The 17,309-nt window shown below is 33.1% G+C and overlaps 3 protein-coding genes and 1 non-coding gene across 4 annotated transcripts; 3 read left to right on the top strand and 1 right to left on the bottom strand.

The window, feature by feature from the left end:
• The first annotated feature begins 4,665 nt into the window (after nucleotides 1-4,665).
• TRNAN-GUU (transfer RNA asparagine (anticodon GUU)) lies at nucleotides 4,666-4,737 on the top strand. Its single transcript has one exon. It is a non-coding gene; the product is annotated as a tRNA-Asn (tRNA).
• A 2,493-nt stretch (nucleotides 4,738-7,230) lies between these two features.
• Nucleotides 7,231-9,396, top strand: LOC107956887 (GABA transporter 1). Its single transcript, XM_016892374.2, has 7 exons — nucleotides 7,231-7,616; nucleotides 7,759-7,881; nucleotides 7,960-8,054; nucleotides 8,131-8,317; nucleotides 8,411-8,541; nucleotides 8,612-8,827; nucleotides 8,918-9,396. Exons 1-7 carry the CDS (start codon nucleotides 7,451-7,453, stop codon nucleotides 9,302-9,304), a joined length of 1,305 nt encoding a protein of 434 aa, XP_016747863.1. The 5' UTR covers nucleotides 7,231-7,450; the 3' UTR covers nucleotides 9,305-9,396.
• A 902-nt stretch (nucleotides 9,397-10,298) lies between these two features.
• On the top strand, nucleotides 10,299-11,251 carry LOC107955460 (PRA1 family protein E). Its single transcript, XM_016891252.2, has one exon. The coding sequence runs from the start codon at nucleotides 10,566-10,568 to the stop codon at nucleotides 11,109-11,111; it is 546 nt and encodes a 181-aa protein (XP_016746741.1). The 5' UTR covers nucleotides 10,299-10,565; the 3' UTR covers nucleotides 11,112-11,251.
• Nucleotides 11,252-11,693: 442 nt separating this feature from the next.
• On the bottom strand, nucleotides 11,694-17,049 carry LOC107955459 (E3 ubiquitin protein ligase DRIP2). The gene is made up of 8 exons (XM_016891251.2): nucleotides 16,702-17,049; nucleotides 16,420-16,604; nucleotides 15,623-15,722; nucleotides 14,791-15,124; nucleotides 14,191-14,633; nucleotides 14,038-14,088; nucleotides 12,656-12,728; nucleotides 11,694-12,208 (listed from the first exon to the last, which is right to left on the bottom strand). The coding sequence occupies exons 2-8, from the start codon at nucleotides 16,532-16,534 to the stop codon at nucleotides 12,035-12,037; spliced, it is 1,290 nt and encodes a 429-aa protein (XP_016746740.1). The 5' UTR covers nucleotides 16,535-16,604; nucleotides 16,702-17,049; the 3' UTR covers nucleotides 11,694-12,034.
• Between the last annotated feature and the right edge of the window lie 260 nt (nucleotides 17,050-17,309).

The following is a 17,309-nucleotide window of genomic DNA, read 5'->3' as shown; positions in this document are numbered from 1 at the left end:
TCCCAAGCTAATCCATAAACTCGACAATTATTCCCATATTTTCAAAAAAAAATCAGAACCCAAATAGTAATTTAATTCTATCTAAAATAAACAGCAACAACCAACTTAGATTCCACCTTTAAAAATATAAAAAAGATTTAAAAATGCTTATAAACACTTCTTAATTTAGAAAGTATATTTTCTTTTTTTAACTTAAGATTATAGATTACTCCAAACTTTGATTTTACTGTTTTTTTTTTCTTTTACTAATTTTATTTAGGTTAAATTATGCTATTAGACCTTGTACTTTGTGTAAGTTACGGATTTAGTACATGTACTTTAATTTAGTTATTTTCAGTCCCTATACTTTTAGAATTTGAAAATTTTAGTCCTAACTAAATGATAACTATTAAAATTCATTAAGTTTGGTTGTTTTTAAAATTTGGTGTGTTAAACATATTATCAAACGTGTAATGCTACGTCCGCTTATTATTTTCACATATTACTCACAAAAAATTGGTTAATAGATTTAACGACTGTCGTTTGTATTAAGCTTAAATTTTTTAAATTCAAAAAATGTAGTCAATAAGAATGATCCAATTGACGAACGTTAACTAAATTTATAACTTTACGCATAATAAATCTAACCAAACAAAATTAACTGCTACCATTGGATAAGACTAAAATTTCAAAATTCGAAAAGTACAAAGTACAAAGGTTGAAATTGATCAAATTAAAGTACAAAGACTAAATACACAATTTAAACAAATTACATGGTCTAATAGCAGAATTTAACCTTTTATTTTTGTAACATATTTAATTAAAGTAATTGTAATCAGTCATCTTCGTGCAAGTAATTACATGTAGTGCATGTGTTCATATACACACATAAATATATGTATATATCCATAATTTATATTTTTTGTATAGTTTAAAGAATGAAGTTAGAAAATTTATTTTGGGAGTTAAAATTAAATTTTAATTTTTAATAATTTTAATTTTTATAATTTTTAAAATATTAAATTAAATTTTTATCATTTTTAGGAGGGTAAAATGTAATTTTATTTTTATTAATTTAAGATTTTAAAGAGCCTAAATGAATAAGTTTCTATTTTAGAGAAGGGCTCGTGCTAGCCTCTTAAATACGCCACTATTGTAATTATTAATGACTTAAATATGTGAATAAAACAGCTAAAATTTGTTTGTAGCGGTAATTAAATTTTTTATTCGCGATATAAATGATACAAAATTAAATTATATGATTTTTTTAAATATTATAATGATAAAATATATATTTGAATTTAATGATAACATTTATTCGAAAAAAGTTGATATAGAGAATAAGTGATAAAACAAATGATTTTACAATTAAAATTGAACAATGTAAATAGTATTTCATATATTGAAACGAGTCGGGTGGGCAAACAATTACCATAATCGTTGTATACCCATTACCCAAAAGAAAAAATTCATCCCGAGCTGCATCCACTTTTCAAAAGAAAAAGTTTGCTCTATTGGGAGCAGATCGGTTTAGAATCCATCGGGGGTTCAAGTTTTACCATCCCTACTTAGAGTCATGGTTGTTTGAATCGAACTGACCAATTTGACTAGGAGCTATTCGGAGTATTGATTCGGAGAGAGGCAGCAGACTAGTTGATCCACGAGCTAGTACAAACCGATTGAACCAAATTAAGAAACTAGTTGAACTGGTTTTTATTTTTAAATATTTTTTTTTAATTTTGATGATTTCTTAATGATTTCTTTATTCCAACCATACAAACCAATAGCTTGAACAGTTCGACCATCAATTTAGTTCTGAAAACTTTGTTTAGACTATATTTTAGTTTTTAAATTTTTACTCTATAATTTAACACAAACAAATAATCAACCAAACGCGTAACATGAGTGAACTATTCTAATCTAATAAATTTCAATGTTATCATCTTAGACCTCAAATTTATAAAATGTAATAAAAATTATTATATGGTAAAAATCATGTAGGTTCTTCATATGTTTTCTATACTCTTTATCTAATTCATACAAAATAATAAGTAAAATTATAGCTTAACTACAAGATTAACCTCCAAATTGTATTCTTTTTCACTTAAGTATTTAAATTTTTTTTGTAAAAAAAAATACTTAAATTATCGATTTTATTTCATTTTACTCAAAAAATGTATGACATCCAATAAAAATATACCGTGCGTAATATTCTTATAAACTAATATCATATTTTATGATCAAATTAAACGAAATTAATGATTTAAATATCACTTTTAACCGAAAAAAATTCAAATACTCAAATGAGAAAAACTTTAAATGCCTTTTTGAAGCGTCTGTCTATAGTTTTAAATCTTAATTTTATTTTGTATATAATGGTAACGCTAATTAAGTATAATATAATATTAATCTAAAATCTAATTAAGTAATAATAATTATCACAGAAAACATTATTGAAAAACTAAATATAATTATTTTATATTAATAATTTGTTATTGAAAAAAAAAATGAAAACTTATGTATCATGTACATATCCAATATTGCTATAACTTTAGGTTGATAATATAATGGTTATAATTAAAATAATTTTTTTTAGAGTAAATTACACATACAGTCATCTAATTATCAAAAAAAAATTATTTTAAGCATCAAAAATAAAAATGTTTGTAATTTAAGCACACATATTATATAGTTCCGTCATTTTAGTCATATTCATTAAAATCATAAATGGCAAACTGACATGAAAGTTAAAAATTGGTATAATAACAATTTTAGTCCTCAACTTTTACATATTATATCGATTTAGGTATATTTTTAAAAAATTAATTCTCAAAATTTACAAATTTATCCTAATTCTAAAAATCCAAATACATATATAAAAATACATAAATATTTTTAAAAAAAATATAATAAGAAATTTCATATTAATATTAATATTGAATAAAAATAATTATATTGATATTAAAATAAATAAAATAAAGAGTAATTAACACATTGCAAAAACCACAAGTAAGATTATCAATATGCTGTTCAGCTGACTTACCATAGGACTAGTTTGGGCATTAAAGCCTTATTTGCCTAAGAGAAACTCAACATTCACCTTTTGGGATTCCAAGCTTTTGTTGGGAGCATAGTATCCACATGTTTGATTATATTAAATAATCCACATGTTGAGTCTGTATAAAGTGGTAGTTTAGCAGAGCTGCCATTGCCATTTGCCAATAATAATTTGACAACACTCAATATACACTTGTTTTCCCCTTAGTCTGACAATACATTTTAACATATTTCTAACTTAGTGTATGCCAATCAAATTAAGATTTAACTGACAAAATTTTTATAATTTTTATTTGATTAAACCGTGAAAAGTAAAAAAAAATTACTTTTTACAATTATACATTCTTACAAGATTAATTAATTGGATAAAAATGATAATTCACATCTAAAAAAGAAACTTTAATTTCCTTTTTTTAGTTTTTTCTCCAAATTGAGGTTAATAAAAATTAAGTAAATCAAGGAAAATTAAAGAATATTCAATTTTCTTAACTTTCTCTTAAACTTGCTCATGGATTGGATTATCCATCTAAGCTTGAAGGTTCATCCGAAAAATGAGAGAGTTTGAATAAAATACGATATCTAAAAAATGGATTTGGATAAATTTTAATGCTCGTTTTTTATATGGATTGGAAACAATATTATATTAATTATATATTTTAAATAATAATTATATATATTTTATATTTATATTAAATCACTAATCCAATAGCAATTAAACTCATTGCCCAATACCTAAAAAACTTACCTAACTAAATAACCCAACTCAAAATATAAAAATTTAACATTTATATTAATACAACAAAATATTTATTATATTTATTTGTGTTTTTAATATAATAAAACATTTATTATATTTATGATAGTTTTTTTAATATAAATACTTTTTAATGTGTTAGAAAACTTTTATTTTAGTATTTTTTTTTGTGTATTTAGTGTATTATATTTTTTTTAAAAAATCAATGCTAAAGTATTTTTTTAGGCAAAGAAAAATCCAATAAATAGATCCACATTCAGGGGCAAGCATTTCTGTCATAGGGGGAACTCCATCTAAGGAAAGAGCTTAGTTAATTAGAGAATTCTAAAAAGTAGCTTGCCTTTAGAAAGCTAGTACAAGAAAGTGGAGGCTCGATGAACGGCCTAAAAAGTCCTGGTATCTCGTTGTAATCCCAAGCTTGCAATCCCTAAACTCCTTGAGTAGTCCTCTTTTTGAAGAGCAGTTGATCGTGCTACTCATTCATGTAGGCTGTCACTCTGTTCGTTCCCTCTCATAGATGGATTTCTCAGAGTAGATCCTGCACTTCATCCTTATCCTTATTCTTGATAGCATAGGAAAGGGACGATTCTCTGTGCCTACCTATTACCTAGTGTAACAATCCCTTTATGTATATAAGAGCTCAACTTTCTTGTAATTGTATATTTGAGCTATGAGCTATTACCCCTCCTGGGACAATGGCAATAGCAATAAAGGCCCTAGAAAGAAAGGTAGGGCGAATGGTGATCCGCCTGCAACCAAAATGACTCGCTCGACAGAAAGGACTGGAATGATAACAGCCCTAAAAGTTGGGATAGAAGAAAATGCATTCATAGGTTGGTCCAAAGAATGAGAGTCGGCTTCCTTAAGTCCGTTGTTCCTCAGTAGCTCAGTGGTAGAGCGGTCGGCTATTAACTGACTGGTCGTAGGTTCAAATCCTACTTGGGGAGAATTTATAGTTATCGCTTTTCTGACCTAGCGACCCCTGCCCTTCTCCTTTGTTTCTAAACTAGCAGAATCGTGGGACATCAAAAGCCCATTCCCGATAGAGGGTCTCATTCTCCTCCGAATATTTTATCTTCTCCCCTGTGAGTCGTCTTATCTTATGCTTCATCCCTTATGGTGGATTTCTTGTCTTGCCAAAAACTCTTCATAATAATCTTCAACTGAATTCTTGAAAGGAATGGGCCTATCAAGACTAGGAGTTTTCGGGACCACATAGCCTTTCTTTGCCCTTGTCATTTGACATAATGGGTACCCTTTTTTGGAAGTACTATGGACAGCAATAAAGAAAAGTAATCAGGAGAGGAATCGGGTGACGAAGAAAAAGATAGGGCCATAGATTACCTCAGTCGGATGATGGTCGGAGCCGAAGACCGATATCCTCCTGTTGAGAAGGAATGCCTCGCATTAATATGAGCAGTACAAAAGTTAAGTGACAAGGGGGGAACGGTATACTTTCTTCTCTATGTCGCCGTCTCATCAATGAGCGTAGATTGATAGAGATGGCTTTTGTGCTGGTCAATCTGTATCCTATTCTTCAGGTATAGTTTTGTTTGATCATAGATCGGCAGGTGACCCGTCCTTTCTCCCCCTTTCGTCATAAGGCGTGGTTTGACTCTGAGAAAAACCATTCCTGTGTTTAGGTCCCTACTAAGCAGAATTCGTAAACTATGCAAGGGCTATTTTAAGACTTTTTTAAGAATTTTTAGAGTGACTTGTCTTTTTTTGAGTACTGGAGTAAGAGATATTCCTTGTCTGGTCCGTACTCTGGTAGTAGGACTGGCATAGAAGGTCTTCCTGTCATGTAGGAATAGGGCCAGTTAGGTCAGTACCAGTTCTCCCGGCAAGAGCAGATCCTTTTCCATATGCGGGGGCGAAGGAGCGGGCATCGGAGCAGGTGTCAAAGCCTGCATCCATTTCTGGTCTAACCGCTTTTGCAGAAAGAATGCCAGTCCTTAGCGGTCAGGTTAAGGAAGAAGAATTTTCCAGAGCTAATCAATGCTAAAGTATTTTTTTTCTCACTCACTCACCAAAAACATTAATGTATAGTCATGAATTGAGCTGTTCATGGGTCGGGTTGGGTCGAATTTGGGTCAAGTCTAAATATAACATTAACATAATTTATATTTGTTCAAGTCCGGCCCGGCCCGAAATCTGGGCTTCAAATTTTGTCCAAACCTGCCCATATTATTTTTTAAAATATTTTATTTTATTTTATTTGAATATTTAATAATTTTATATTTTTTTAATTATTGAAATTTTTTACATAGTCATTTTAACATTATTTTAATATTTATATTAAGTTGTATTATAAATTTAGTATAGGTTTATTTTTTTAATGTGTTCTAAATTACATAATATATAAAAATAACATAATATAAAATATTATAAACTTAAAAAGGGTCGGGTCAGGTTCAAGCCTTGAATGTTTAAGTTCGAGCCCAACCTATATTTTAAACGGGCCTAATTTGTTTATCCGAGCTCATTTTTTGAGCTTAATATTTTTACCCAAAACCTCCGGACGGATCTTCAAGCCTAAACAAATAGCCTAATTCATGAACAAATCTAGTCATGAATTTGGGGTTAATCTCTGATAATTGTAACAATTTTCAATTATTAAAAAAATACTTAATAAATTACTCTCTCTTTTTTTCTTCAATATGTTTTATAATTTAAGAGGAAATTAGGTAACTGAACTAATATTTAATGAATTAAAACCTTACTTAAAAAAAATTAAGTTATCAAGCCTTAAAAGAATTTTAAAATATCAAGTGAGAAATAAAATTAAAAGAATTAACTTAAATATCAAACGACAACTATTTGATATTTTACGTAAAAGTATTAATGGGTCAGGTTGGGTATAAGCATAGTATTAATATATTTTATGTTTGTTCGGTCCGACTCGAAATATGAATAAATTATTTTGTCTAAGTCCGCTTGTATTGCTAAATAGCTAAGGTGAGTTATTTTAGGCCTGTTCATATTATTTTTTTAAAAAATTAAAAAAAACATATATTTATATTATTTAATATTTAATAATTTAATAATTTTATATTTTTTATTTATTAAACATATATAGTTATCTTATAAATTTTAATATTTACATTATGGTAGTATTATATAATACTATAGATTTAATTTTTATGTATTATAAATTATATAATATATAAACAAATAACATATATTAAATATTACAAACTTAAAAAACGAGACAGAGTCAAGTCTTGAGTGTTCAAGCTTAACTTCCGGCCCTATATTTTAAATAGTTCTAATTTTTTTTACCCAAATTTATACTTCAGGCTTAATATTTTTAGTCAAAGCCTCTTGAATTTCAGAAAAAGATTTGGGATTGGGTGAATAACTTAAGGCATGAAGAGTGGAATTAGCCATGTATAAGTAAATTTATGCAAGAATCACCAATGGAACTTTTCGTCCATACACTCGTAAGGTAAATAAAAATCAAAACAAACTACTCAATCCACTTGATGAATGAATGAGTACCTACCCTGTTTGACAAAAATAAAAACATTAGCTATAAAGTCAAACGAATCATGTCCGAATCCGAAAAGACGAAAAGGAAAAAGAAATAGCTACAGAATTTTCCAACTCAGTTGCAGCTGAAAGGAAATAACCTGATACAAGTTCAAACCACTTCCATCCATGTCTGAGAAAGAAGAGGACCAAGAACTCGAAGTAGGAAGTGAAGATGAAGCTGCCGGGAAAGGGACATGGAAACACGCAGCTTTTCATGTTGCCACCACCATTGCTACCCCTGCCGCTTATGCTCCTCTTCCTTTTGCCCTCGCTTCCCTCGGTTGGCCTCTTGGTAACTGCTATCATCTTCTCCCCTTATTCCTTGTCTTCAACTAACCACTGTTTATATAAGATACACCCAAAAACAGCTATAGCTTCATAATTTTTTTTCCCTTCAAAAGAATAACAAAACTTGCTGCCCGATTGATTTCAAGGTGTAAGTAGCTTGGTGACTGCAACACTAGCCACGTGGTATTCTAGTTTGCTTATTGCCTCTTTGTGGAGATGGAATGGGAAGAAGCATGTCACTTACCGGCTTCTTGCAGACAGCATCTTTGGTCAGTTTCTTTGTATTATTCTTCCAAATCACTGTTATGCTATATGCTTGACCATTTTCATCTTCCTGGTTCTTGAAGGATTCTGGGGTCACTGGTCTATTGCATTTTTTCAGCAGGTGGCTTCAATAGGAAATAACATTGCCATTCAAATCGCTGCTGGAAGCAGCCTCAAGGTCAGTCAATCTGGCCCTCATTTCCTTCAAGGAATCATATCAATAAGGCAATAAGTTAGTGCTCTATCATTTGCAGGCGGTTTACAAGCACTATCACAAGCACGGCACACTCACCTTGCAACATTTTATTATTTTCTTTGGGGCTTTTGAACTTTTCCTATCTCAGCTCCCTGACATCCATTCTTTAAGATGGGTCAATGGGTTATGCACTTTAAGCACAATCGGCTTTGCCTGCACAACCATAGGTGTCACAATCTATAATGGTAAAGTTGGGGATATCCATTCTTAATTTTGTTCTTAGATATGATCTTCATATCAGCTCTACAACCAAGTGCTAATTTTGGACAACTTTGTAGGTAAAATGACTGACAGGGAGTCAATCAGTTATAGTTTGCAGGGAAGCTCATCTGCTAAGAGATTTGCAGCATTCAATGCTCTTGGTGCAATTGCCTTTTCATTTGGAGATGCAATGCTTCCTGAAATACAGGTTTAAGATAAAAAAAATTTGATTCATTCTGTGCTTAACAATTGATAGTTTATTATTTTTTAATTCCCAGAATACAGTGAGGGAACCTTCAGTGAAAAACATGTACAAAGGTGTATCAGCAGCATATAGTGTTATTGTTCTAACTTACTGGCAACTAGCTTTCACTGGATACTGGGCATTCGGATCACAAGTGCAGCCTTACATCGTGGCTTCATTGACTGTCCCAAAATGGACAATTATAATGGCCAATATCTTTGCCGTGATTCAAATATCAGGATGTTACCAGGTAGACGCCTTTCAAGAACAAGTTTCTAAAAAAAACAAAAAACAAATATGCAGTAAACCCCAAAGTGTTAAAACAATTCCTCTGTTCTAGATTTATTGCAGGCCGACTTATGCATATTTTGAGGAAAGATTGGCATCCAACAGAACATCCATGTTGAAAAATGGTCTTATCCGACTAATCCTCACCTCCATCTACATTGTTGTCATTACATTGGTTGCTTCAGCAATGCCATTTTTTGTAGACTTTGTGTCCATTTGTGGTGCCATTGGATTCACTCCCCTGGATTTCATCTTCCCTGTTTTAGCATTCCTGAAAGCTGGGAAAATGCCCAAAAACAGAGCAGTTGGCATCTCCATGCGGATTCTGAATGTTGGAATAGCCGCCTGGTTTTCGATTGTTGCTGTGTTGGGTTGCATTGGTGCAATCAGATTCGTTGTTGAAGACGTCAAGACTTACAAGTTCTTTCATGACATGTAAAAGTTCTTCTGTTTTAATATTAAAAGATCACGTGATACACATAGATGGTGTTTGATAAATTTATATAAATATTGGGAATTTAGTTGCTTTAATCTTTAACCTTTAATCTTTAATCAATCCACTTTTTTTTTTTCATTCTAGTCTTGAAATTTGTTAACTTTTTTCATATCAGTCCTGAAACTTGACAAGTTTTCTAATTTTGATCACGTGATGAGATAATACTCTAAAATTGTACTATATTATCTAATAAAAAATATTTTTTTTAAAAGAATTCAGGCATCATCATAGGATCAAAATTGAAAAAAATTATTCAATTCAAAGACTAATGTTAATAATATGTTGATTAATTGTGTTATATTTTTGTATTGTTTGGTGATGTTCCCTTGCAATAGCATTGCATCATCTACGTCCATCCACATATATAGTAATATATAACAATTTGTGCATTACAGGTCGTGTATATATATTTTAAGAGAAAAAGCATCGTTTTATTGAAAGGGTAAGTATTTCATATATTGGTGATGTATCTTTTATTCCATTAGCAGTTTAAAAAAATTGATATGTAACCAAGGCAATTGGGTATTTGAGTATGGCCATTAATATAGACACTAGCTCGGTCTTAGAGACAGAATTTCGAGCAATTGTTGATAGACTGAAAGCGGCTTGAGAGAGAGGGTGTGTTAGTTGGAGTCGAAGTGGTGGGCTCGTCGAGATTAACATTGGAGGTTTGCAACTGAATGACAAGAGATTGACAAGTGGAGATTCAACATATACACAACAAACATGGCTGTTGATGCTATAAGGTGTTAAGGTGTTGCTAAACAAGAATTTTTTTCTCACAATCGACTTTGTTGGTGCAAAATGTAACTTTGAAGGACAAGTAATGTCTATTGTTATCAGTTAAACGTTATAGTTCAATTTCCTTCATTGTTTTAAACTTTTACGAGTAGTGTATCAAATATTTTCATTATTAAAAATGGAAAAATTTAAGAGGTAAATAAATAAATAAACTTTTGGCATAAATGTGAAAATTTAATATGGCAATTCGGGTCGTTAATAAATAAATTAAAAACGCTATCAAAGAATAGTAAAAGACAGATGGAAAATTGAGGATTCCCTTTAAAACGAAAGAGGTCAAACTAGTCTCTCGCAATCTCTCTCGCTTTACCGTGTATTCCTTGCTGGTTAAGCCAAGCTCAGTAGTCGATTATCAGTTCAGATTATCTTCACTCCTCTCCAATTCGATTCTTCCACGCCAACAATGGCCTCCCAATCACCGCCCACCACCGCCTTTTTCACGCGTGCTACTCTGTCGACCTTCACGCGCCGCCCCTGGCGGGTGTTCCTTTCCCTCTCGTCCTTTGCCCGCCCCATTTCCTTCGGTGACGCCTCCGCCCGTATGAAGCGTAACCTCAACTACTTCCGGGTGAACTACGCCATGATAATCCTGGTGATCCTCTTCCTCAGCCTCCTATGGCAACCGATCTCAATGATCGTTTTCTTGGTCGTCTTCGTAGCCTGGTTCTTCCTCTACTTCTTCCGTGACGATCCCTTGGTCATTCTCAACCGTTCGATCGACGACCGCATCGTGCTGGCTATCCTCGCCGTAATTACGATTGTAGCCCTAGTTTTGACTGGCGTTTGGCTGAACGTGTTGGTTTCCGTTCTAATTGGGGCTTTTATCGTGGGAGTTCACGCTGCGTTTAGGGGAACAGAGGATTTGTACTCGGACGGACTTGACGGTTCCGATGGTGGGCTGTTTTCGGTTGTCGGCAGCCCCACCCCTGGTGGGTACTCCAGCGTTTAAATCCAATTTGTTAATTACGCTGATACATTCTTTGCTTCTAGTGTTTTTTTTTTTTTGGTGTAATTTTTTATGTAATGCTTTCAACCCAAAACTAAAGATAGGTACCCAAAATTCAATTAGAGATGTTACTTCTTATTAAAGCTTAGCTTTGATGATTTTCTTGCTTGCTTGCTTGCTTTCTGGTACAATCAAGTTCTGGGTTTAGTTTAGGGGTTTTGCTGGTAAAACTAAAGATAGGTTCCATTGACAATTGAGCTCTCCCAAGTGCCCAACAGATATTTTGGTGGGTAGATTCCTATAGATTCGTGGTTTTGTCTCCGCTAATAATCATATTTTGTCCTAATTGGGATTTTGCCTATTGCTAACCCAACTTAGCCTTTATTTTGCCTATTGCTAACCCAACTTAGCCTTTCGGTTGGTGTAATGTGGCTATCCTTCTTTTCTTCTTTTTCCCCTTATCAGAATGTCTTCAAAAGGCCTACTGCTTGATTTTGTCTTTTCTTAGACGATGTCGTAGCAAAGCATAAAATTTTTTAGTTGTTAAAAGTTAAAAAATTTTAGAAAAATAAATGAATCCCTGGGTAATGTGGAAAACGATGATGAAAATTTTACATCAAACTGATAAATTGAAGACAGTCAAAAAGGAAGATGAAGCAATTGTAACACTAATGGGTGGCAAGTTGGATGACAATGATGTTTTAACATAGCAAATCCCATTACTTGGCCACATACGGTGCTCTAAGAAACTATATTGTAGAAGAACCAATCTCACTAAATACATATGTTTATGTAGAAGAAAATATATGCCAGAGGATCAAAATGTCCTACTCTATCACCAATGAAATTCCAATATATTTTATATATAGAGAGAGAGAGAGATTATTGATTGTGGTGGGGAAAAGAATGAAATAAAGAAAGCATTATTACTCATCTGGGGCTTTTCGTGCATACGCCAACACCATGACGAATTCCTTGGCAGATGAACCAATGGTGGCCGGTACTTGCTGTGATGTTGCTGCTGTTTGTAGCCACAAATCAACTAAATTATACAACTGCAGTGTTGGAACTACAGGCTGCCCCATGCATTTTATCTCAACCTGTCATCAAGTATATACCAAAATGTAAATAAACACATTGCACCTTGTTTATCGAAGAAGACGATAGATCTATGGCTTAAACTAATTCTTCAAACTGCTTGTTGGAATTTACCTATATATTCTTCAGAAATTTTCACAAACTAAATGTGATGTCGCTAGATAAGTAAAAAAAAAAGTTATCAAACAAGACAACAACTAAGATGTGGATTCTATAAATCAGACTGGTTATACATGCATATGGTTTATCCCACATGCATGAAGTGGAGAATAAAGCTTGAAGCTCTTCTATCTTAACCAGACGTCAATTATCCATGCATAATAATAAAGCATCTCCATGACATCATAAATGAGCCTCATAGTAAAAATACAGAAAAGCTAAAATCTTTTTGGTAAAATTTCATATTCGCATGTCATTAAAGAACATTATTCAAGGAGAGATTAACTCACCTCAGCTTCATCAGTGAGGTCCAGTTTCTTCTTCAGATATTTTTGAATAAAAGAAACAGGTATATTTCCATCCCTGTCACAGAATAAAATAAGTATGATAATTATCTCCTGTAGTTAAAGAAATTTTTAATCATTCTACCATTTGAAAGGTCAGAGATAAGTTCAACTTTGTGTTTTTGTAACAACATATAATGAGAAAAACATTTCAACAGGATTTGTTACCGAACACTAACAAAGAGCTATCATTTGGTTTAAAACATGATCACTAACCTGATACAAAAATTGTAAACCTGCTATGCAATTGATGGAAGGGGGAAAAAGTAGAAAAAGAGGCAGGAGAAAGCACCTTTAATTTAACAATTTGATAGAATCGGTTTAGCTAGTGATGATGACAGACCAAACTTAAAGAAAAATTGGTCAAGTTAAAATGGTTACTTGGAAATAGAAACAAACTGCAGATTATTTCTTCTATTCCCCTTAAAAGCATTCATCTTACAATAAACAGGCCATTCAGGAGATAACTATTACATGCTAGGCAACAGTGTCCAGAAGGTATATTCCACAATGATTTAGGCTAAAGTAGCATAACCAGAGTAAATGCCCATAATGTCATAAATATTCCCCTATGCAGAATTAACACCTTCCAAGAGAGAGAATATAAAATGGGAAAAAAGAATCACCGATAATAAGTCAATAGGAGATGAATTAACAGCAGAAAGTGACTAGAGACACCATATAAAACAATCTAAACCTTAAGCACTTCTAATCCAAGCATAGTTGTCTTACGACACTGTCATGTACTTTCTTCCTATTTATCCTAAGCTTACTGGATTATTACATAATCATCCATATACTGGTCAAATGCTTTCTTGATCATTTTGATGATAACATAACCAAAGATGACCGGCAAAAAGCTGTGATGGAACTAAGTTAAGCCCACGATCTATTTGGTTGCCCGTGTGTCATTATACTATTCAGTAGCTCCCACCATCCGCGTTTCAAGAAGTGGAACTCTGGGTGCAGGAGTTACACAGAAGACTGTCAGGGTATTAGTATCTTCGCCTTCACCCATCTCCTTTCTGCTTTCACAGTCTATTAACACTTCCTATATAACTCCAACTTATCTGTCACCTTACTGAATCCAGCATATAATATTTATTTAATTCCTCCACTAGATTTGCAAAGACCACATGTTTGTTGTCTCTGCATTCTAAGCATAATATCAGGAGAATATGGTACCGAAAACAGGATAGCTGACAAGTCAGAATCACAGTCTTAACAAACAACAGATAAAATTTACAGTCTTCGTCCAAAAGGAAGAAAAATAGATATAGCAAGCTACTGTAAGACACATGCAAAAGAAATTGGACAAAGGAATGTACTTTATCCTCAAGTAATGTGCAGAAATTTGAGGGAGGGGAGCATCTCCTTCCCTGAAAGCATTGACATTTGAATCAGTTTATGACCAAGACAAGTAATCTTAAGCAACTATGTTCTCAAACCACTAAAGTCTGAAAGTTGAAATCAATTCTTACTGATCTTCAGAGGCCACTAATGAGAACCAAACAGGACCAATTCTTCTTTCATGCTTTGGACCAGCAGCATCTAGCACTGCCTGCGGGGAGATGCCAGAATCCCCAAAACCAGAAGCCCTTTTTCGACTGACTCTGCGCAGCTTTTTAGGTGTTACAGTTTCTGAAGTTGCAGGACCAGCACTAGTCCTTTCATCCTCAAGTTTTGTTTTGCATTTATCTTCTCTATGTTTGCTTTTGCACGTATGAGCTTCAATGGAGGGCACACAGGAAGGTTCTAACTTAGAATCAGAGCCTTGAGAATTGGACTTGAAGGACTTGGTCCTATTTGCAACCTCCACTAAACAATTCAAAGGTTTCCAAAGGTCCAATTTCCCATCCCATGCTTTGCCGCCATTCTCTGCTTCTTTATTTATGTTTTGGATATGTTCGGCAGAAGAAGTACACTGCATTGTTCAATTTTATAACATCGCAGATACTATCAGTTTAAGCTAAAACAATTTATTTCAATTAGAATGGATATTTGAGAAAAAGAAAACTATTAGACAATATTAAGCCCTACGAGAACAAAGGATATCACCTAAAAAATTGTCTTCAATTTACCTGTCTTTTATTCTGAGTGAATTTATTTAGTGTCTCAGGTGAGCTTGCAATCTCCTGGTGATCCTCCTTAGAGCCTTCATCTCCTTTAACAGGCTTCTCTATTGGAAAACTGGAATGTCGCGAAGCACCAGCCTTTCTGGTAAAAGCTTTTGTTCTCCTCCCAGTCATGGTAGTTTGTGATGATACTTTGGGGGCATTAACCACCAACGAAGAGAGTGATCTCTCCTTTCTTCTAGTTGGGACTGTAACTGGGGGTACAACTTCAGGTGCCTTAACTTTTCTTCTTTTAAGAGGGAAGATTTTGGCCCGCACATCTTGCAAATTATGGTCTGGCCTGATTATCACAAGCACAGACCAATGTCAATGCACAATAATTTTCCAATATGTTGATTAACCAACATTAAGTGTGTGGACACTCAACCAAGAAAGACGGAAAATGATTGATTATACAGGGAAGCCAAAAGCGGGTAGCATAAGGTCATTTTTTCCTCTTCAACATATTTCACCTTGATTTTTGGCACTGAGAGACTCACAATAGGAGTCCTTGCATTTGCATAACTGCTAGACTCTGCCTAGATAATTTACTTGAAATTGGCTAACGTACATATACAAGCCCCTAATTTGTAAATATTAATCATCCTTGGACATTCAGAAGAAATCAGTAAACTTTGCTAGTAACCACTTGAAACAAGTAAATATAAATTCAGAGCAATTGACAAGATTAAAACTAGGAGTAGTTTAAATTTCAAGAATGTGTCATGAAGAACGCATTGTATACATCAGTTAAGGCTTAGAAGTTGGTAGAGGAGAATAATATGCAAAAGAATGGTACCTTAATTTCTCCAGAGGGACACAACCCAAATCGATGTTGCATATCGGACAGCATTCTAGTTCTTCCTCTTCTATCTTATCATATATGCACTTTCTGCAAACTAAATAAAATTCAAAAGAAAAATATATCATAAATTTCTATTTATTGACTCAATAGAATTCTATGGCACATAAATAAAGATCACACCCATCAATCCTAGCAAATATTTTAATTAAAAACGAGTTAAAACTGGGAAATCATCTGGGAATTTGAATCTTATTTTGGAGTTACAAAACAGAAAAGGAAAGCTCCAATGTTGGAAAGGAGCCTTGAATTGGAAATAAAGAATATGATAGTAGGGAGCCTTAGCTTAATGTGGAAAACAACAACAAGTGCAAAAAATAAAAAAAATAAAAAAAAATAAAGGAACGGATTCGTAATCAAATAAACAGAAGCCATGAATGAATTACATTGAGAACCAACTTTCTCGATAACCAAACTGTATAAGAAATACGACTGTTTTCGACTAGTTTATTAAACTAATCTGAACCCAGTTATTGTACCAAAAATGCATCAGCATCAAGTAATAAGAAACAGAGGGAAACGAAATAAAACAGCAAAACCATAAGTTTATTAAGGCACAGTAATGGTCAACCGAAAAGGTAAGAAATGAAAGCAAGAAAAACCCAGATATAAAACGGCAAAAAGGAACAAAATTTGAAGAATTAAGAACAAATGAGCTAAAAAAAGGAACAAAATTTGCAAGTAAAAAAAGAAGAAAAGGAGATATAAATCTGAGGGAGAAGAGAGAGACTCACACGTGTGAAGACATTCAGATATGGTGGTGGCATCTCTAAGAAGCTTATTGCAAAGAGGGCAAGTCATGCATGCCGCAATCGCTTCTCTCTTCACTTTGACGACCTGATTCGCCATCTCTCTTCCCTTTCACCTTTCTCTTGTTTCAATCTCAACTCAATAACCCCTTGAACACGTATCCCCCTCACTGCATGTTCAATCAAAAGAAGCAAAAAAAGGAAAAATTTACGTACATATCTTCATAAACAAACCTGCATTAAAACCCATGACAGAAATATACTAACAAGAGGAAGGATTATAAACAGAGAGAGGCCGAAAAAAACCGAGAAGCAAAGGTAAAGAGATATGGGTGTATAAGCTATATGGGAATAATTTTTATTCTGAAAGCAGGGATTGAGATTAAGGGAAAAAAAAACAAAAAAGGGGAAAATATTATAATTACGATGAAACAATGGTGATTTCTTTTCAGACAAAGAAGAAGAAGAAATAGGGTTGTTGAGAAGAGGAAGGCAACGATGATCTGAATCTAACCAAATAGAAAGAGAAAGAAAAAAAAAATACTAAAGAGGGTGTCGTCGAAAGGAGCATGAACCAAAGAGTTTTCCTTTGGTTTTATTATTATGTATTTTTCCCCATATTTTTATTTATTTTTTTTTTTCTAATAAATATTTAAGACAAGTTCAACGGAGGCTTCAAATTACACGATTCGAAATTTTTGGGTCGGTGGTGACTTGTCCCTTTTGTGAATATGTATGGGACATGCGCCCTAAAGAAAACAGAGTAACCCTAGGATGCAGTTTAATATACGACGTCGTTACTGTGTTTTATTATTCTTTTGGGGTGGGGGAGGGGGGAAGAGGCTTAAATTTTGTTGTTATTATTATTAATGGTA

Source organism: Gossypium hirsutum, chromosome A07 (genome assembly GCF_007990345.1).
Source record: "Gossypium hirsutum isolate 1008001.06 chromosome A07, Gossypium_hirsutum_v2.1, whole genome shotgun sequence".
In the NCBI taxonomy this organism is placed as follows: Eukaryota; Viridiplantae; Streptophyta; class Magnoliopsida; order Malvales; family Malvaceae; genus Gossypium; species Gossypium hirsutum.
Note: the sequence above shows the minus strand (reverse complement) of the source record. Positions and strands in the feature narration are given on the sequence as shown.